Genomic DNA, 21,953 nt, shown 5'->3' with positions numbered 1-21,953 from the left:
ATATAAAAAATATTAACTTTTTTTTTCTTCTAGAGGTGGTGATCAAACTCAGGGCCTTGAATATGCTAGGCAAGCATTCTAGCGTTGAGCTTTAGTTGTTTAAGAACAAACACAAAGGTGCAGTGGTCATGGGAGAACAAACAGTACGCTTTTGCTTAAACTTATTAAATCTGTTCAACTTTACTAGGTTCTTGTTATCGTCATCATCATCATCATTGTTTTTCAGATAAAGAAATAAGTCCCAGAGAGCAAGCTGTTTTGTCTAACAGAGGCTGGTCAGTAGCAAAGCCTGGATCTAAAGCCGGAAGAGTTTCCCTTTGTCGTCCGACCATTCTCAGCACAACCATCATTTACTGTTCACTTCCGGTCCTCTTGGATGGACAGACTCAAGGCACTTACCACACGCTGCCTCTAGCCCTCCCTCACCGAGCACCTGAGAAAGAGATCCCGTCCGTTCAGTTTTACAAACAAGGAAACAGCTGTGGAAAAGTTCAACATGACCGCAAGAACTGGTACAGAAGGGCAAAGAATGTGGAAGAAAACAGCAGAGGCTGGGGCAGGTGCATTAAATTTATTCCTCTACCTTATTTCCTCCACATTCTTCCCCCTCAAAGGGCTCACCCCCAGCCTGTCCCCCAGTCTCCCCAGCTGCCGGTTGTTGCAGTTTCAAACTCAATTGTTCTCCCCGGTACTGAGGCAAATGGAGTCATTAATTACCTTCTATCTGCTGGGCTGAGTTCAGAATGCGATCAATATCCCTCTTGTCATTCAGGGCAGTCCGCCTGTGCAGCCCCAGCCCCACCCCCCATAGCAATGGCACAGCAGGACCTGGACAGGTTTGGGCTGCCATTTGGGGGCCCCATCTGATAGTGTAACGGGGATGAGATTCCTCCCCAGAACTGGGAGAAGAGCAAGGAATGAAGGGAGGAGGCAGAAGGAAGGGGAAAGAAGCCAAGAAAACAAAGGGGCATGAGGAAATGAGTAGAAAGAAAATGAAAAACAGACACGGGAGAGATGGGAAGAGAAGACAGGAAAGCCTGGGAGAAGAGAGAAGGAGGGAGGAGAGAGAGAGAGAGAGAGAGAGAGAGAGAGAGAGAGAGAGAGCAGGGGCCACTGTGACCTGCAGTGGCCTGGGTAGGAGATAGGATGTGGTACCCACTGCTTCCCACCTTAAGATGGACAACCTTGAAGTTTGGTCTGGCCACGAACACCAAATCAAGCTTGGAAGTCATGATAAACACCCTTGTAAAGTCAGGAGTCGTGGGGCCTGCCTTTAATTTCAGCAGTTGGAAGGCAGAGGCAGGCTGATCTCTGTGAGTGTAGCTCAGCCTGGCTTACAGAGGGAGTTCCAGGACAGTCTGAGCTAGATAATAAGACTTTGGAGAGAGGGAGAGAGAGAGAGAGAGAGAGAGAGAGAGAGAGAGAGAGAGAGAGCCCTCGGCCCAGCCCACTAGCCCTGGCAAACCTTTGGCTACACCCAACTTCTAAACACTGAGTGAGTTCACCTTAGGTTGAGAAGCTCGGGTGGCTGATAGTATCCCTGCCTCAGGCTTGCTATGGCTACCCATATCTACTTACTTCTGGGGACACTATGTTAGGGACCTTAAAACCAGGCTGGAATAGATGAACCACCCTTAAGGCAAGATTTGGACCTGGAATAGATGTAACATTCCCCAGGCTGAGTCTTGACTTTTCTTGCTCTCACTTTCCTTGCGATCTTGGACAAATCCCATGAGCTTTTCTAAACTGAGTTTCCTTAGATACAGACGAAAAGGCTGGGGGTTATCCGACAGCAACACTGGTTTTTCCTCTGTGATCCAACGCTATCTACTTAAATCTCTGCTGTAGCAATAATAATAGCATGGAGCCAGATTCTGGTATGATACCAAACCCCATGCTTAACAGGAACACGTGGATTTAACTCATAGAACAATAGCATGTTCTAAGTGTGTAATCGGTGCATGTCAGACATTGTTACTGTAGTAACACATTCAGTGTTCATAAGAAAAACTTTATCAGGGAGCTTCTCTTATTATAGCCATGTCACAGGTAAGAAAATAGAAGTTTGGAAGTCGAGGGACTTCCCCAAGGTCACATAGAGGCAGCTAATGACTGACAGCAGAGAAGGCAGAGCCTCGCTGTTGTACCTCTGGAAGCTAAGCTCATAACCTGGGAAACTGAGGGCTTTCAAAGACAGTGACCATGCTCCAAACAACCAACTTAACAGCCAGTAAGCGTCAGAGCCAAGAGTAACCTCTGCATGCAGCACAGTTACATTGCCATGCTCACTCTCTTTACTGAGCTGTCTCTGAAAGCAGAGACTCCGCATTTCCTCGTCTTTGTAAACCTAGCATCGAGACTGATGCACGTGATCTCAAATGCTGGCTGACTGATGCACGTGATCTCAAATGCTGGCTGACTGGTCAGATTCCAGAGCAGAGCTGGATGAGCCCTGAGCTTGCCTCCCCGCCATTTTACTTTTCAGACGGAGAAAAGAAGCAATGATAGACATCGTCACTGTGGCCTCACCCTCACACTTTCCAGCTGCCGAGTGTGTCCTGAAGATGCTTTGATCTGACTCCATCTTAGAGATAAAATCAGAACAAAACAAAACGCAGGTTCAGAGAGGCTAGGTAGCGTTTCTGTGTCACAGAGATGATCACCTGTCCTATCCCTTGACTCTGGCCAAGAAGGAGAAATGGATTAAAGGAAAATGATGAGGATCGGGGGCAAAGCGACCCTGTCTAAAGCAGGCAAAGAAAAGGGACATTGGCGGGGAATCCCACAGGAAGAGAAAACACACAAGAAACTCCACGTCAAGAGATTCTAAACGAAGATATAACCCCAGAGATGACAGATGCTCCGAAAGATGCAATTCTGCCTCCATAAGCTTAAACCTGATGAAGTAAGAGGACTGGGAGATGGGGAGGGGGGGGGCGACCGAGAAGGGCACTTAGGGAAAGCACCGTTGCCACACACCACTAAGCTTTAAAATATGATGAGCCCAGACTTTAAAAGGACATGTACATTGAACAGTGGAAGATTATGCAGCCATTAAAAAAATCATGTTTTCAAGGAATATGCAATGACATGTGAAAATGCTACTATATAACATTAAGTAAAACTAGCAAGACAGAGAGCTGTATGCAGAGCAGCTCCAGCTTTAATTAAGAACTACAATATCTAAAGTTGCACATGTATAGGAGGAAAAGGCTCCAAAATACCGCCTCATTTCAACACTGGTTATCACTCAATGATGAGCTTATAGATTTTTGGGTTTTTTAGAAATGTATTGCCTTGTCCAAATATTTTACAATGAGCATGGACTGCATTTACAGTCAGACACAAGCACCCTGTCCCCAAAAAGGGTACAAAGCAGATGGAAGGAGAGACCATAACCAAGGAGAGAGATGTGAGTAGCATATGCCCGCAGGAAGACAAAGACTCAGAAGGAGCTGAGACAATGCAGAAGGGTTTTCCTCTGCTGAGAGGAGGGTTGCAAAGGAAGGTATGCCGGGCTCAAACCTTGGGAAGAAGAGATGGAGAGAAGAGGAGAGGGGAGAGGAGGGGAGGGGAGGGAAGGGAAGGGATAGAGAGAAGAGAAGAGGAGAAGAGAGGAACAGAGGAGAAGAGAGGGAACTCCTAGCTTGTCTTTATCTCCACAGGAAAAGGCAACAATGGCCAGTGTGAGCCCAGGGAGCTGGAGAGGGAGGGCATTTCCCATGTGCTAACTCTCTCAGGACTAAGAGGAACCAAGGATACTAAAACTGCTATTGCTGAGTCCTTGAGTCCAGACGGTGGTTTTCAGAAGATTTTGCAAACGACGCTGCAACGCATTCAGTCTTAGGCTTTGGGTATTTTTCTGAAAATAACCGAATATTACATCACCGATTTGCAGGCACTAGAAAAGAAAAGGTGATACCCCGGAACCTGAATACACTCACTGAGAGTAAGTTGTGGCACATTAAAATGCTCCCCCACCCCTGCGGCCATGATGGTGTGCCCAGTGGCCTTGCTGGAAGACACAACTCTGTTTTGTCTTTTGAAACATTCCTTGTAGCCATCCTGCCGTGATCACAGCATCAGCCATGTTCTTCCTGTGTGATGCATGCACATTGGCATATGCGCCTCTGTCTCTCAACTAGATGATAAGCTTCTGGAAGTCAAGAGCTGTCCCATTTTTCTCTGTAAGTCAATCATGCATCTTTCCAAAGCAGGTGCTCCATTTTCTTACACTGATATTTTCTTTCTTAACTGATTTATTAAGAAAACCATATGGATATAGAATATGTTAACATTTGACAAAGATGCCTCTCCCCTTCCCAGGGACAGGGCCAGGGTAGGGAGAGTGCGATAGTTGGCGAAGGCCGAGTTCGATGGTATCTAAAGTGTGGGAGGAGGGCTTCACTTTTTGTCACATGACTTTCTTTATGTGAAAGGAAAATAACAATGAAAAGAAGAGGGAGGAGAAGAAAGAGGGTGGAGAAAAGAAAGAGGAGGAAGATGAAGAGGGGAGGAAGAGGAGGAAAAACCTCCCAGGACTTCTTGGACAGTGATATAGAAGACATCCTTGTGACTTTCATCCAGTAGAGTTAAGAGCCTGAACCAACAAGATGAAAATGCAACAGGGATAAATGGAATGCCCTATGTTTAGGTTAAAAAAAAATCAATTACACAAGTCCAGAATGGGTGGACCTGGCTGGATAGCAATTGATGTGAAAAAGATCTGGAGGTTTTAGTTGACCATGAGCTTAATATGTGCTCGAGTCTGACACGGCTGCTAAAAAATCGAATGTAATCTTAGGCTACGTTATGGGTGTAGAGTCTCCAGGCGGGAGAGGGGCAGAGGTTCTGCAGTAACGTACCTGGCCTTGGCTGGACTGTCTCTGAGACTCAGTGCTCACGAATCCAGAGACAGGTGGCCAGGATGGAGAGGGGACTCCCTTGAGTGGAGGAACCGAATCATGAGGGAAACTGAAATCCACCCAGGGTTCAGCAGAGTTTGCTGAGAGCCTGGCAGATAGGGTGGAAATGAGGAAGGGGACAATGAAGGGCAGATATCAAATGGAGGTCCTTTATCACCATCCACTGTGGTCGTGGTAAATGTTATGACCTCTAAATATTTTACCAGAAACTTAGATTGTGCAAGCTATGATTGTAAATACTCAAAATAGAGCCAGAAAGGTGTGGGGTAGGCTCCTGTCCTATGCTGTGCCTCAAGCAGAGAAAGGCATAGCTGCAAACGGCGGGCACTGTTCAAGCTATGCCCCGTGTCCACGCACAGGCTGTAGTCCAGCAGGCGGAGTTGCAGGGCTCTATGGTGAAAGGCAGGCAAGGCCAACGACCCTCAAAAATCTGGGATTCTCCCTTGTCGCTGCTCTCCCAGTCTCTGGAGACAGCCAGTCCCAAGGCGAGCCCCGCTGCCTGCTGGGTTTTTCTGTCATCTCTCTGCACCCCTCCCGAGTGCATAGCCACGAGGGCCAGCCTGTGAAGCCCTGCCTTTCCAGCACAGAGGGTACCGGGGCCCACACTGGTACAAAGTTCAAAGAGGACTCCTGTGTTTTTAATACCCTACCTATTGACCACAGCAGCTCATAGCCTGTCAGCTTTGAAATCTGTCTGCGGACACAGAGATCATGAAAATGATCATTTAAGGCCCTCAAGGCTCATAGCCAACCTAGAAAAAAAGAGACAGAGTAGAGGAGCCTAGAACCCCAGAAAATTGCACTAGCGCAGCTACGTGGCTCATTTTGGGTAAGCTGGCTTCCTCTTCCACCCTAGAAAAGCCCGCAAGTTACCCTCTGCTGAGGCAGAGCCAGCCCCGTTTGGCCTCTGTATGAAGAAGTTGGAGATGCTCAGTGAATAGAAATGGGGAGAAGAAGATGAAGGCCAGAGGCAATGGGAGGGCACACAGAGGTGGTGGGAGAGCGGACAGACCCACGGGAGGAAGGAGCACTAGAGGTGAGTTCCTGATGGCTTACCCTCAGTGGGCAGGAGGGGCTCGTGGAGTGAGGAGTCCCTGTTTGAACCCCAGTTCTCCTTCTACCCCCTCCAAAAGGGACTGGGGCCTTCTGCCTGGTGGGCTCCAGTTGGGTCAGAACTGGTCCGAAACCTCTCTAAAGCTAAGAGGGAAGGGGGCTTTGTTAGCTCTCAGGACACAAGCAAGGCGAAAAATTACATACCAGGCCGCCCTAAGTATGCTTGTTTAGAGAAACTGCTTGCATTTATGAAGTCTTTGGTGCGGAAAGCAGGGTTGCAAATGACTGCATCAGAGCAACAGTAAAGGCCATTAATTTCCTGTTATGTTTTCCTGTGTTGGGGGCTTTATTAATTTAATTTTACACTGTCGAACAACAGCGAGAGCTGACACTGCCACACCGCCACGGTTGGGGTTTTCTTTTTGTGTGTGTAGCAAGGCTTTGCCTGACATGCAAATCAAGGCCATTACCAGAACCAATAAAGATGTGTGGAGGGAAGGGGGAGGGCTGAATAAAGAGGGCAGAGGAGAGAGCAGGGGACAGCAAGGACCAAGGCCATCCCTGGACAGTTCCAGCCTTAACTCAGCGCCTGGTATATCCGGCATGCCCTGGTCTCCACAATCAGCAATTTCTGCCTCCCCTCCCCCTCTCTCCTACCTCCCCTCTTCTCTCCATTCTGTGCCTTTGCGGACTCTACCCCTAATTCTCCTCTGTCCCAGATCCTGGCAGAACTTGAAGAGACATGGGGACAGGGTGGCGAGCTGACATCTCATTGGCAGGTCAGAGTCAAGGCACGCTTCCCTTTCAGCCACATTCTCCCTGACAGTCCCTTTGCTCAAAAGTTTAACCAGGTCCTGGTTAAACTCAGTAGGACATATACTATACACAACACACACACACACACACACACACACACACACACACACTCATGGAAGGGAGGGAGGGAGGAAGGAAAGAAGAAAGGAAGAAAACAGAAAAACTAACCCCCTCCCCCACGAAAACCATGGCAATGGAAGAGGAAAGGGACTGGTTGGGAAGAGGGGATTAGAAGAAGGGAGGGGGATAAGAAAACATTATGGGGTGAATATAATAAAAATATACATGTATAAGATATACTGAAATCCATCATTATCTATAACTAATACTTGCTAATGAAAAACAAAATATTATTATAAATATTATAATATTATTATAAAAATAATAAACGAAGTTATGAGTTCTGACCCATTCACATATTCCTAGAGCACAGTAAGCAAGAGCGAGCCCTGTGCTGTCTGCAGAAGGTCTGGAAGGGCTGCTATTCTAAGTCCCTTATTGTAAGTCCCTCTGAGATCTCTCACGGCTTCACCTTGTCAGTCATTTATTTCCTTAAGAATTCTCAGAGAGGGGGCTGGAGAGATGGCTCAGTGGTTAAGAGCACTGGCTGCTCTTCCAGAGGTTCTGAGTTCAATTCTCAGCAACCACATGGTGGCTCACAGCCATCTGTAATGAGATCTGGCGCTCTCTTCTGACATGCGGGCATACATGGAGGCAGAATGTTGTATACATAATAAACGAATAAATAAATATTTTAAAAAAAGAATTCTCAGAGAAAAGCAAAGGTCTCAAATAATCTTTCCCTAAGAGACCAGCTGTCTTGAGTAGCTACGGGGAGCCCATGTGGACATCACCAGCATCGGAAGAAGAGGTAAGTTTCAAGGAGAACTAGTGGTACCATATTCTGGTCCCTTCCTCAGCCAAGTCTTCATTCCCACTGCCCAATACTGTCCCTTACTGCCTTCCACAAACTGGCTGTCCTAGCTGGTCCATAATGTCTTTGGTTCAGTTTACCATACAGCCATGACACCCAGTGCCCATACTGCTAAGTGTCTGGGCTGGTCACACTGCCCAAGGTGGAAATAGAGATGGCAGGTGGGCCTGGAGAGAGGAGGAAAGAGGGGCTGCTGGAGCCTCTCCTTCCAAACATCATTCCATCTGCATCCCTCTGTCCTGGCTTCTCAGATGTCCTCAGCCCACCCCCCCGTGTATGTGTGCGCGCGCGTGCGTGCGTGTGTGCATGCCCACCTGAGCATTTGCACAGTGTCCGTGCATTTCTCCCTCTGTCACTGGCTCACTCGCTCTCCTGCCCACACTTTTTTCTTCTAGAACCACTTGGCAAGCTTAGAGCAGTTGTTGGATGAAATCCAGCTCTCCCGAGGAGGAAAACATAAACTTCATAACCTGCATTTACTTTAATGCAGGTTCCTGGGGCTGTTTTCTTCTGGCTTCTCTTTTCCTCCCCCGTCTGCTCTGTCTCCATCACCTTCTCTGCCCCTGTATGTACCCTGACATATACATGCGTGGGTGTGTACACACACACACACACACACACACACACACGCACACTATGCAAGTACACATGAAAGCTGGGGTTGAGCATTGAGCACAATGGAAGGAGTACAAATTCTGCGTGTCCATTGATGGGAGAAGGCACAGTCCAGGGTCCCCCACAGGCTCCAAGGGATGCCCACGTCCTACTCCAGTAGAGATGAGCACAAAGGGGGCTTTGAAGTTGGCCTGCCTCAGGGAGGGAGGGGATGCTGACATTTCATAAGGATGGCCAAATGCGGAGCCACCTGGGAGCCAGGCCACAGGCCCGCTAGGAAGGGAGGGAAAGCAGGCCGGCCTGCAGCAGGTTTGTGAGGCCTCTTGTGTGGTGCTGTCAAGGTCAGCAGGTTTGGGTTCACTGAAGGGTCAGGATGGTTTGAATTACTGGCTCTGCCACAACTAGGCTCTGAGACTCATGACTGACTCCCAGCCCCTGCGCCAGGCCCCACCCTCTCCCAGCCTGTCTGGCTCTTCCACAGCTATGGGCCAGAAAATGAGATCCCAGACAGCCCCAAGGCCGCCATGGCTCTGAGGAAGGCAGGATGAGGAAGGGTCGCTCTCTAGTCTCAATGGTCTAGAATGCTGTCGGCATCCTGGGGCTCTCAACCCTTCATTTTCTTCATGTCCATTTCCAGGGGTTCCATGCTGCCTGTCTTTCCCCATTGCCCATTGGTCTGCAGAAGATGGGGGCACCCAGGAAGGTGGGTCCAGAAGCAGCAGGGTCAAGGAGAGCCTTGACCTCCCTATGAGAAGGGAAGAGCCCGTCCTGGGGGAGGAGAGAGGGAGGAGAGCAGGGGATTTCTCCGGGGATGCCCTTGCTGAGAGGGGGAAGGAGAAGCCAACCAGCCTACAGGGCTGGAGGGCAGCTGCCTAGGGGAAGATGAGGAATGGCAGACAGATTCTGATATGATGGCTTCTCTCGTGTGAGGGTGACAATCAGGAACGGCATGGAGGACCTGTTTGCCTTGGCAGGAGCAGAGAGACCCAAACGAAGCCCTCCGCATCAAGTCAGTACCTCCTCTCCTGGGGCTGCCAACCTGCTCTTGCTGTCAGTGTACAGAGAAAGCACACGGTTGCAGCGAGCCTCAGAATACTTTAACTCACTCTTGAGCCACAGCACCACAAACTAGCTGGGAAAGGGGAAATATACCAACGTGACTTTCATCTCTAGTGTAGGTCTATGAATCTCTGCATGTGACCATCCCGCACAGCCATGGTTAAACTTGGTACCTCCCCACAAAAAAAAAAAAAAAAAAAAAAAAAAACACGAGCTACTTCTAGACAGAGCCCACTCCGAAGGCTTTAGTAAAACATCAATACAACCTGCATTTGCTTCTGAAGAGTCACAGGTTCATGGCCAATGTTATCCAGATAATTCAGCTGAAATATGCAATCTAACTGAGATAGAAAAGAACCTGCCACAGGTACAGCCAGTCTCATTTCCTTGGTTATCAAGAACGTATAATCAGAACTACAAATGAACTTTCATAAGTGGGTTTCTTTCTCTGGAGTCTTAGTGACCTTTGAACTTAACTCTTTTTCGAACTGGACAGTAGCCAGGTTTGGAGTCTTTGCTGGAGATGAACATAAATTATTAATGTAGTTGAACCTCAGCCCCTGCTTAGATGGGGGCTCCCATGATCGAGCTTTGCTTCCTGGACTGCTGAGGAACCTGTTGCACTGAGGCAGAGCCTGTGACACACGCTAGGTAGCATCTAGCACACACAAAGCCATAAAACCCCAGCGTGATCCACAAGGAGCCTCACTTCTCCCTTATGGCAGGTTTTGCTTTCCCTGGCTTCAGTTATCTTCCATCTAAAAATATTAAGTGGATGGGACTGGAGGGATGGCTCAGTGGTTAGGAGCACTGGCTGCTCTTCCAAGGCTCAATTCCCAGCAACCACATGGCAGCTCACACCTGTCTGTAACTCCAGTTCCAGGGGATCTGACACCCATGGCTAAACACCAGTGCACATAAAATAAATAACATTAAGTGGAAAATTCCAGAAATAACAATTCATAGGTTTCCAGTCATATATCTTTCTGGGTAGGACGATAAAACTGAGCTGCCTGCTCAGTCCCACCCTGTGAGCAAACCATCCTTGTGCTCAGTGTATTCCTGCTGGTCACTCAGTGGCTGTCTCAGTTAGCGGATTAATGTTCACAATAGCAAACTATCACTAAAATTGTTCTGCTTTATCATCGTTGTTGTTTATGTCTAACTGTGCCTAATCTATACATTCAACTTTTGTATGTATGCATTGGGAGAAACAAAGCCTGTATAGACAGGATTAGGCATATAAAGCTCCCAATGGGTTCAAGTGACTGCCAAGGGTCTTGGAGAGACTTCCTTATGGGTAGGAGAGGATTATGGTATTCTTAAGAAACCAGTCAGATAGCATCCTCCTCTCTTACCAACTCGCTCTCACTGAACTCTCTCCCAGACATGTGTGTGTGTGTGTGTGTGTGCACTCACACGTGTGTGTAAGGATTTGGTGGGCACAATTGTGCCCAGGTGCTTGGTTTAGGCTAAAGAATCAGTCCAATCTCATCTTGTTGGCCCAAGGATCCCTCTTGCCTGTCTGGTCTTACGGTGTCTTCTGACCCCCCTTCTCAACACTTCTCCCAGCTCCTTCAGGCTGTATCCCTGTCCCATTGAAACAGTGTGTAGTCAGCAAAACTTCCTCGTGTCCTTCTCATGAGACAAGCTCCAAGACCGAAGGCATTAAGAGAGTCAGACTCAGTTTACAGTGTCTGCCTCTAAATGCTAGCCCACATTCCTCTCAGGTCCAGCTGTGCTCACCTGCATACCCACCCCTAAGCTGCGACCATAGCAAGCTGTACCCAGAGATCCAAGGCCAGGACAGCTTCTCCTCTTCCCCAGAATCCCCCTTGCCTGTCTGGTCTCACACCGCTTCTCTTCCCATGGTTTCTCCAAAGGACATCTGGGAAGAGCTTGGTGACCAGGGCACGCCTGGTTCCCATTAATGAGATACACGAGTGTAAGCCAGCCATGGAGGCAGCCTACAAAAGGAGGCGATCACGGGCGGCCAGGAGCCGAGCTGCTCAGGTAATTGGTTTATCTATCTGGAAGCAGGGGGAGCAATCTCAGCACAGACAGACTAGCAGTAAAGTCTCTTCCTTAAGGCTATTTCCTTTGTCTTTTCAATTGCTTGCACATCCATGTGAGAGAGGGAGAGAGTGTTAAAGAGAGAGGGAGAGGGAGAAATGTTAATTTGTGAATTAATGGCTTTTCTCAGCGGAATTGTAAATTCAAATGTCACCTCACACGGTGACACCACCGCTGGTCTGCTGAAGAAGCAATGATAAGATCCCCCACCTCCCTCAGTGCCCCTCCCTCCCCAAAGATAGCTGCGGAGTGGAACATGCTACTTTTAATTTGCAATAACAACACAACAGAGGTATGCAGTAATGACTGCCTCTTCCACCCTCCTCCCAGCTTCCTGCCCCCCAGTCCAGGTGGCTCCCCCATTTCCTCTCCCCCCCCCACTTCTGAAGTACCTCACCTCTCCACCCCAGCCAGTGGCTGATCACATGGGGGGTGCCTTTGGAATTGACGATGCTGCAACCCTCTCCTCTCCTTCAATAATCAGGGAATTAATGACCCTGAAGTTAAAGTGAGGCTGATACGAGGCCCTGCCCAGCGCTGGGAAAAAGCCTTCATTGTTTTCAAGCAGGAGGCGGGCAGCAGTGAGGGAGATTCATGGATGGAGATTGAATATGCAATTTTCTTTCACCTTGCCAAGAGCTGCCCCTGGGCTGTGCCTGGCCTAAATTTTTCCTTTTACCATCTCTGCCTTATCCGGCCCTCCCACCTCCCTTCCATTCTTTCCAGAAAATTACCTTCAAAATTGATTTCCACTTTTACAAACAAATATAATGGGAACACAGGAAAAAACTTGGGCCGTGATGAATTAGGGCTGTCAGGTGCTTCCAGGTCTCCTTTGCCTTTGTTTTACTACCCGATCTACTCTTTGTTTTTCCAAGGGCTGGAAAATCTGCCCCCATCCACTGAGCGGCTGACCCTCTGGGCCACCAGGCCTCAGCCCCAAACCTCTGCGGTGGCCCATGGTGGAAGGAATCCAGGCAGAGAGACTGTTAGCTTTCTAAGGTTCCCAGGAAAGTCTGCGCCTCTGCCTCCAGTTGGCTGTCTGCCCTTAGGACCCATGTCTCTAGCCACCACCCCCAAGCTATCCCCTTTGACCCCCACACCATGTTCCCTCTAGCCCTCATACCTCTTAAAGTCCAGACCAGATGCAAACCTCCACCTCCTCTAATGTGGGCAGGATCAGGGTATACCTCGACTAGAGTAAATAAGAGACAGACAGACACTGAGAGATCCCGAAGGACAGTCAGGTAGATGGGGGGCCAGATCCCCAAACTGGGAGACCAGGCTCCTCTTCAAAGAGCTACAAAAGTTCTGAGCTGCACATCACACACTAGTGGGAAGGACTAGTTCTCTGCCTCAGTCTCCCTAGTCTTGGGGCCTGGCAACTCTCAGGGGTAGGCATAGGACAGCCTACTGCTTTGCCCACAGATATAGGTTGATACCAGTGGGTTCTTGGGGCTAAACTATATGCAGGTCCATGCCCAGGACCATGAACTCTCAACATGCCTGGGTCCGGCTTAGGATTCTGCTGGCTACTGATATCAGCATGGCCATGTAATACTCTCTGTAAACTGGTGAATTACCTAGAAAACTGCATGCCTTCTCCACATGTGACATCCCACATCCTGTGACTCCCAAAGATCTCAGCGACATCACACACACACACAATACACTTACTTAAACCATAGAAATATTATATATGGTTCAGAAAACAAGCATATGTTCTCCCGGGTAGAGAAACAAACTCGCATGTAGGAATAGAAATGCCACAGAAAGACAGGGAGCCATGGCCCCAGATTAGAAAACAAAGGGACTTTCATAGTTACATGCATAGAAAAACTATAGTGGAAGCTGAAACATGACGAGCGGCCCATTGAATGACCACAGAATGACGTGGACAGGGAGAGGTAGACAAAGGTGTCTCAACCACGCAGGTGAGGCCAGCTGCCTCCTTCTTTCCAAGATTATTTTCTCTCAGAGTGACAAAGAGCCCCGTTGGGGTTAGGGAGTGTAGGCCCAGATAGATTTCTTTCTCTCACAGCTTCATTTCCTCCTTGTGAAGTCTGAACCTGCCTATGAGACTGTTTTTTGCCTAGGTACACGGTGACCCATTGTCCAGGGTGGAGCTGGCCCAACACCCTAGAGCAGCGCTTCCCAACCTTACTAATGTGGCCACCTTTAATACAGTTCCTCAAGTTGTGGTGCCCCCAACCGTAAGATTATCTTCATTGCTACTTCATAACTCTAGTTTTGCTACTGTTATGAATCATAAAAAAAAATCTGTGTTTTCTGGTTGTCTTAGGTGACCCCATGAAAGGATCATTTGGTCCCTAAATGCGTGGTGACCCACAGGTTGGGGGAGGGGGAGGGAAGTGGGAGGCGGTGGCTGGGAGGAGACAGAAATCTTTAATAAATAAATAAATAATTTAAAAAAAAAGAAGACTGCTCTAGACACCTAAGGTTTTAGAAACTTCTCTGTAAGAAATAAGGGTTGAGCCAGGTGGTGGTGGCACAGGACTTTAATTATAGCACCTGGGAGACAGAAGTAGGCAGATTTCTGAGTTCAAGACCAGCCTGGTATAGTGAGTTCCAGGACAGCAAGGTCTACACAGAGAAACCCTGTCTCAAAAAGCAAACAAACAAAAGAAGTAATGGTTGTTACTACCCCATTTGACAAAGGAGCTGGGGTGGTGAAATGACTTCCCCAAGGTCACAGAGTTGAGCGGCTCTAGGACTCCAGTCCAGTGTTCACAGTTAAGGCAGCGCTGTGAGACACTGCAACTCATCCCTGCGCCTTCCTTCCTAATACGCAGTTTGGAAACTTTCTCCACCTCAGTCTAGGGCACCTAAACATGTGTTGATCATTCCCATAGCTCTGTCCCCTCATGTGCTCCAAGCGTCACCTGAGCACTGGTCTTGGGAACTTCTAGGAGGAGACTAGCCAAGGAAACAATCCTCTTCTTCCAGCATCAGTGGCATCCAAGGCAGAAGGGAGCTATTCACACAGTGACGGGACTCGGCCTTTTGCAGCCATGCAGCCTGTCCTGCCTACAAATGCACAACAGCACCAGCTTGGCACCACCCCATTGCACAATTCATTGTACACCTAATTAATGCAATACAAAACCACGGCCCCCTGCAAGCCCACACATGGAAGGCTGACACCAACACACCTCCCTCCCATGGATCAGCAGACTCTCACCATATGACTACATTTGGAGTTTTGGATAAGTTATCAAACTTCCCTGGGCTTCACCGGTGCCACCAGTGGACAGCAATGCACTGAAAAGCAGCTGCTTGCCAGGCTGTGGATTGAACCTAGGACCTTATGCCTGTTAGGCAAGCACTCTACCACTTAGCCACACCCCCAGCCTGGCTTGAGTTCCTCAGTCTGATTATAGATGGGCTGGTACAACCCTGTTTTCCAATCACAAGAGACAAGGTGTGTAATATTCGGGGAATTATGTTTAGAAATTCCCAGAGAAGCAATCTCTAATATAACTGCTCATGACCGTAGGCTGGAACTGAAGATTTCAACAGGGCATTGATAAAAATTTCTCCTCCTTGGACTGACAGACAGTGTTCCAGGGCCTTCATGCATCTTTTCTTTATCTCCCCCTGGTCTTTCTGCCTAGGGTCCTGGATCCCTAGGAGGAGGGTTCAAGCTTCTTGAATGCCACATTTCTCCAAAGAAAGTCTGAATTTTTGCCTATTCCCCAGGTCAGAGCTTGGGAAACAGTCTCCATCATCTCCCCCACCTCAACCCTGGGTCAAAGCCAATTGATTGGCCCTCGATGGATATCCCCATGGTTGCCACTGATAGCAGCGATGCTGTCCACATTCCAAGAGCCAGTGCCAGTCACATTCTGGTTATTACCAGTGCGATACCAGTCACTACTGCTGAGAAGGAAGGTCTGCACTGATGCCAGGACACACTGCAGGTATTAACCTTGCTAATGCCCACTGCCGTAACGTGGTTAGAACTAATGGGCCATGTTGTGAGGTGGAAACCAGAGTAGCAGGAGGGCAGAGGGATGCCCATCTTGCCTCAAGATAAGACACTTCTAGGGAGATGTCCCTCTATCCGAGGTCAAAGGAGGGTCAATATAGTTGCTACATGTAGGAGTCTCCCAGAGGAAGATGCACCTAGTCCTCTAGTCCCTCTGGGGTCTGGTCCCTGAACATCCATCTCAATACTTTGCCCTCCCTCAGATCAGTCTCCATTTTACCCAGAGTCCTGGCCCAAGAGTTGAAGGACACACCTGGGTGTGTGTACAGCCTATGCCCGAGGCTCCTCCTGCGACAACTAACTGGCCTGCCAGCTGCTTTGCTACCTTGGCCCGACTGTGGAGTTGGGCTACATCATCTTGACACATAATTATCTCCCCATTCTTAATCATCTGAGCTGCTCCCTAATGCAAACTGGGCCCTGCTGTTTGGAGGCCTCTGGAGGGGGAAGAGGAGGAGTCCTCCAGGTCTCCCTTTACATCCTTTTTCTCCCTCTTCTCCTGTCCCACCTGGGTCCCATGGATCAAGACTGAGATGGTGGTCTGGGGAGGGGGGAAGCTGGCATCCCTCCCAGGGCCAGCTTCCAGGAAGAGGACAGCTCCATCAGGCCTGGGGGTGATTTTCAAAAGAGAGAGAGGTAGAAACAGGGCAAGAAAACTCCCACAAAAAAATTGGTGGGATCCCTGATGTTTCTTGTAACCTGGTTAGGCCTAGCAGAGAGCTTCTGAGGCTCTCACCATTCCTCACTTGCCGGCTGCAGTTTCGTCCTGCGCTGGCACTGGAGGCCCCAGACCAACCCTGCTCCTGAGTCTTTCTGCCCAGATAGATTTAGGGTTACTCCTGCCTTCAGAGAAAAATCTGTCCTCTTCCATAGCTCAGTTTTGGTCACTTCCTGTGACTCTGTCTACTTGGGCTTCCTTCTCAAAGCTCCCCTTTTCCCCACTCAACTCGTTCTTGCTAAAGTCACCCTGCGACTGCTGTTCACAGGCTTGATGCAGCAGACAGAATTCAGGCTGACATTGTCCTGCACACCCTCCTCAGCCATCCCCAGGGCCCTCCTCACAGGACAGCCCTTCTTGGCCATGAGTTCTCTCGCTACCTCCTCCGAACAAAGGCCTGGCCAGATCTCCACCACACCGTATCTGATGGTCATTCAACTCTCTGGACGCAGTGTTTAACATATGTGCTAGAATATAAGCTTCCTAAGGACAAGAATTATATTTTGTTTGGCTTAGGGACCTTCTGTACTAAGTCAGCTATTCTCATAGCTGACAGTCTGAGTGGGGTGGGAGTGGAGGTTGCTGAATTGAACTGACTGGGAACAATGGATGTGAACAAGAGGAGTGGAGAGCGTTCTGTTCCTGCCCTGGCCAATTGGCCCAGCCTGGATAGCCCCAGCCTCCCTTGGCCGTCCATGAAGGCCCAGGCAGCAGAAGGTGCACAAAGCCACCACCTCAGACCAATAAGGGGTGCACAGAAGGGTTCCGGTGACCTTCCGGTCCCCCTGGACACCTCACACTCTAAACAAGGCAGGTGGCTAAAGAGAAACCCTCAGGGTTTGAGGCAGACTCTACCAAGGCACTCAGGGTGCCAGGGAGCTTGGCTAAGGCCTGGATGTCAGAAGCCCCAGGGAGAACCGGGGCTTAGGGCCTCTCCCGTAGTCTCCCTGTGCCCATCAGGGGCTGCCGCCAAAACAACCACAATGAAATTTAGTGAGTGGCAAAGGCCGTGGCAGCCAAATGGGTTTGGATATTTTGGAAGAAAGAGAAATCAAGCCAGACAAGCTGTTTCCCTGTGAAACGAGGCCATTAGGGCTCCTGGAAGGAGGCCAGCACCAGGTCATCACTGTCTTGCCAGGCCTGGGTCTCTCCTGCACTGTGTCCCTTCTCCTGGAGGCCAGAGCTCTTCTGCTGTCTTCTCTCTGCCTGGGTCTGCAGCTTAAGGAATGTCATCGTTGTCCATGTCTCTGTTCTTTACCCCCTCAGGAAGGGCTTGTCTACACTTGGGATGACTACAGAACCTACTGTCCAAACACAACATTTTCCGAAGGGAAAGGAGACATGCCTGGTTCAGATGCAGGGACAACAGGCGTAAATTACGACTTCCTTGAACTAATGGAACATACGGTCACTTCCTCCTTTATGTTCATCTTTGCAGGGTCTGTTTCATGGAGAGTATCTTTAGAAACCCGTACTCCTTGAAATGCCAGAGGTTACCACTTCCCTAGCTAGGACTATGAGAGCGCTGGAGCAGGAAGCTGGCCTGAGATATTGGCATCTGTGTTCATCTGAGGGCCCAGGCCTCACACACCAGAAGAAAACTAGCTGGCCACCAACGCACCACGAGTACCAAGCTTCCGAAAAGGACCTTGTCTCATGTTTATGCCTATCAGGCTCTCCCTTAATTTTCCTTCATCCCATGTTCTCCTCTTTAATTCCCCATTCCTCTTAACTGGGCCCAATGCTACCCAACGTACTGGCTCAGGGAAAAGGAGGAGAAGTGGGAATCAGAATGGTGTCCACTGTCATGATGAAGAGTGAGGTAAGGCCCTATGTCCAGCTCCCCAAGTGGTTTCAATGGAAGCAGTGTTCATATGCTACGAGAAAGGACTCCAGGGCTGCCCACGTCCGCATCACCTGCTACCTCTAACTGGGATCAAGTGAGGCCAACGCAGGCTGGCCTTTCATCCCCAGGTCAGATACCAGCTGTCTCCCCAACCTCTACAACCTTCCCAAGGTAAACAGTTTATGCCACTCCTCCTGGCGTCCCACGGGGACAGCTGGGGTGAGTCCCAGCAGAAGGTGAGACCATCGGGGCTGAGCAGATGGTGAAGCTGGTGGCCCCAGCAGTAGCCTCCCTCCCTTGCTTCAGGAACCAGCAGGGCAGTGGGGGTACCTAGGCTTTGCTGCTAAAACTGATCTCACGGCAGAGCAGCTGCGAAGCCAGCAGAAACCGGAGCCCCGAGTCCAAGGACAAAGCACGCAAAGGGGAGCCAAAGCGCTTCCCTCCCCCTTACCTTCATCACGTTTCCTCTTCTCACCATTGGAGCGAGGAATCCCCAGGATCCCATTGATGGAGTAGGATCCCACTGGGTCATTAGAGGCGCTGGAAACGGGAGGGGAGGCCGTGCTGGGAACTGGATGAGAAGAAGGAGGGAACACCATCAGGATAACAGTTGTGACTGGAGCCCCGGGGCTGGGACAGGGGGGAACAGAGGGCAGAAGGACAAGGAGCTCATATCCTTTTCCTTCCTCTGAGGCTTGAGGGAGGAATCACTCCCACAGACAATGCAGGCTGTTAGCATTTCTGCCCAGCCTGAAGTGAGTGGTGACCAGTCAGCCCAGGCCTCCAGGGCCACCTATGGCATTTACTGGTCCCTCAAGCCCCTCCTCTCAAACGGATGTAGTTTAGGCCCAGAAACTGTCAAGATTAGCTGTCTAGAAAGCACTTCAGTGACCTTCTGGATAGCACAGTTCCAAAAGACGCCCTCTGGGGCCACGTTTCTAGCCTCCACCTAATCCAATGGCTGAACTCCAAGCAAACCCCAGCTCACTGCTTCTTGGTCTCCTGGGCCAGCCCTGATTTAGTGTCTGAGGTTTCCCATTTCTGACACTTGGGGAGGCACAAAGCTGGTCCCAGTGTTGCTCACTCTCTCCTGGATGTTTCTGGCCTTGATCACTGGAGAAGTTCCTACTCCGCTCTTGGGGACAGGCCAGCGAACACACTCACTGTGCTATGGTCAGCTCAGGTACAGCTCAGCACACCCCACCCTCCAGCACACTAGCCCAGGCCTGGCTGAACAAAGGCTCCCATAGCCCCAGCAGAGCTGGACCAGCCTGTCTGTCTCCTGCTGGTCAGCAGGGAAGGAAAGCAAAGCAGTCAGTGTGCCTATGCGTGGGGCCTTGGAAAGTTGCAGCAAGTGTTCTGGCAGGCCTGGGTTGTATCTCTGAGATCCTGTGAAGAGCTAAGGGGGCCAGAGAGGCAGGCAGAGAGCAGCAGAGGCAGAGATGGGAGGAAACAGGACAAAAGAAAAGAAGCCAGAAGGAATGATGCAGACAGACAGAGGGACAGATACATAGCCGTGCACATGAGGTGAGGGAAGAGGACTGGGAAAAAGAGAGAGATGGGGAGAAGAGAGAAAAAAGTTTTAATTTTTTTGAAAAAATTTAAAGGCTGGGCATGTAACTCTATGAGAAAGTGTTTGTCTACCGTGCATAAGGTTATGGGTTCCATGTTTCCCCCCACACACAATTTTTACTTTTTTTTTCGAGACAGGGTTTCTCTGTGTAGCCCTAGCTGTGCTAGAATTCTCTGTAGACCAGGATGGCCTTGACTCAGAGACCCGCCTGCTTCTGCCTCCCAAGTGCTGGGCCTAAAGGCATGTGCCACTGCTGCCCACCAATATTTATTTCTTTAAATTCATGTGTACGTGTGCACATATGTGCACATGCATGCCTGGGGAGGTCAGAACGCTATCAGAGCCTCTGGAACTGGAGTTACAGGTGGTCATGAGTCTTGCCTGACTTGGGTCCTGGAAACCAAACTGAGTTACTCTGTAGGATCAAAAGGTGGTCTTAACTGCTAAGCCATTTCTCCAACTCACCCCCCCCCCCAAAAAAAGGTGTTTTTAAAAAGAGGAAGTAAAAAAGTAGATTTGAAACAATGTGGCACTTAAGGTGTACAGGGAGAGTGCATCAGATACAATAAATGATGGTGGAACAGAATAAACACCCAAAGGAAAAGGCTGAGGGGCAGGAGTAAGGAAAGGAGAGGGAGAGGTGAGAAGACAGACTGAGGAGGATGTGGGAGGCACTGAGCCTGCATCAGTACCCTAGGAGGGAAAGGAGTGATTGGGGATCACAGAACCATAGATCTCCCTGGAGTGGACAGTTCCCAGAGCTGAGTTGTGTTTTCTAAGTTGGTTTCCCTCTTTCCTGAGCCCTCTTACCGATGGTGTGGCCAGGGGCAGTCACTCCTGTCCCTGCGCCATCCGGTGTTGGGTGGAAAGGCTGCTGAACTTTGGTCCGAATGATCCTGCAAAGCATCACAACATCATTACAGGTCACAGGCCAGGCCCAGGCTCGCCCTGCCTGGCAGAGGGGCCCTGCCGAGCCCAGTGCAGGCTTCACCCACCGCTGCAAGGCATGAGCTTTCCTTCCTGTCTATTCCGCAGTTCACTTAGCACAGCTCTCAGCAGAGGTGGCCTGCATGCTGTCCTGCCCTGAACACCAGCTGAGCTGCAGCTTGAGTTTGGGCAGCAAGAATTAAGGCTCAGTCAAGTGGACCACAGCATGTTTTCTGTTTCTGAGGGGTGAAGACTGCCCTGGTGACTAGTGATCCACCTTCCCTCCTCAGTCACATTTATGTAGCCCCTAGTAGCAGGAACAGCTGCGTCTGGAAGTCATTTTGACAGGCTTTCCAACTAGGACCAAAATTAGGGAAGGGGCTTCCTGGTGTACTGAAGATAGGAGAGAAGGCAGAAATGCAGGGCTGGTCACCCGTGATCCCACAACATCTAGTCTCTGCCAGGCGTCAGGCCCCTCACAACCGGCTCCTCATCTGGCTGGCTTACAGCCTCCCTTTCTTTTCTATGGTCTTCCTTGAGTCAGAGTTTCTTTACCAGACTGGTTGAAGAGCTAGCACCATGCTTTGTGCACTCCCGGGGAAATAAAGGAACAAATGAAATCCTCTTGGGAGGGAGAAGCCCACCTCACAGGAGGCCAGAAAAACACAAGAGCCCCATAATGAGAGAGACCAAACCTAGGGGCTGGGCAATTTGCTTCTTCCTGTACCCTATCCAACTCAGCGTCGCTCCTCCCTGCAGAAAGCCAAGTTCACATCTACTCCAGGAAGCTGCAAGGTGGGAATCTTTCAACTACAGCTCTCTTTCTTTCTTTTTGAGACAGGGTTTCTCTGGCTGTCCTGGAACTCGTTCTGTACATCAGGCTGGCCTCCAACTCTCTCACAGATATTACCCCTGCCTCTGCCTCCTGAGTACTGGAATTAAAAGTGCACCACCACCACCCTCAGCTCAACTTGAGCTTTTTCTAATCACTTACAAGCACATAGTTGGAACACTTTCTCCCAGTGCTGGAAAGTTGGGGGAGGGGATTCACATTTAAAGACTGCCAGGTAGCCCAAGGCAATGAGGCCACCAGGTCCAGAGGAAGAAGAAGCATCCCTTGAAGGTAGGGACCAGGGAGAAGTGAATGAGGACGTGGAGCCTGGCGCAGATCCAAAGCAGAGCTAAGCCAATTGCAGGAGGGGCACAGGAAACAGTAGAAAGTGCACCAGGCTGTACAACAGAGCCAATGTTTGGTCCCTGTCACTAAGAAGCCACACAGCCTCACAGTTATCACATGGTGTCTTTGTGCCTCAGTGTCTTCAAGTGAACAATAACGGGCTCACAGTGACACAGCCTCTCCAAGGTCTCTTTCCCCAGGGGGAAAATATGGACCTGGTTTTAAGAC

At 49.7% G+C, this 21,953-nt stretch overlaps 1 protein-coding gene across 5 annotated transcripts in view; it reads right to left on the bottom strand.

Annotated features, from left to right (window-relative positions):
• Window positions 1-21,953, bottom strand: part of Pax2 (paired box 2) — an 80,804-nt gene that overhangs the window by 27,927 nt on the left and 30,924 nt on the right. For all 5 annotated transcript variants that reach the window (XM_075975101.1, XM_075975099.1, XM_075975098.1 and 2 more), the window contains exons 4-5: window positions 20,432-20,517; window positions 18,500-18,619 (exon numbers count right to left, since the gene is read on the bottom strand). In XM_075975101.1, the coding sequence (XP_075831216.1) occupies window positions 18,500-18,619; window positions 20,432-20,517 (206 nt within the window). The remainder of the gene's footprint in view (window positions 1-18,499; window positions 18,620-20,431; window positions 20,518-21,953) is intronic.

Source organism: Microtus pennsylvanicus, chromosome 5 (genome assembly GCF_037038515.1).
Source record: "Microtus pennsylvanicus isolate mMicPen1 chromosome 5, mMicPen1.hap1, whole genome shotgun sequence".
Classification (NCBI taxonomy): Eukaryota; Metazoa; Chordata; class Mammalia; order Rodentia; family Cricetidae; genus Microtus; species Microtus pennsylvanicus.
Note: the sequence above shows the minus strand (reverse complement) of the source record. Positions and strands in the feature narration are given on the sequence as shown.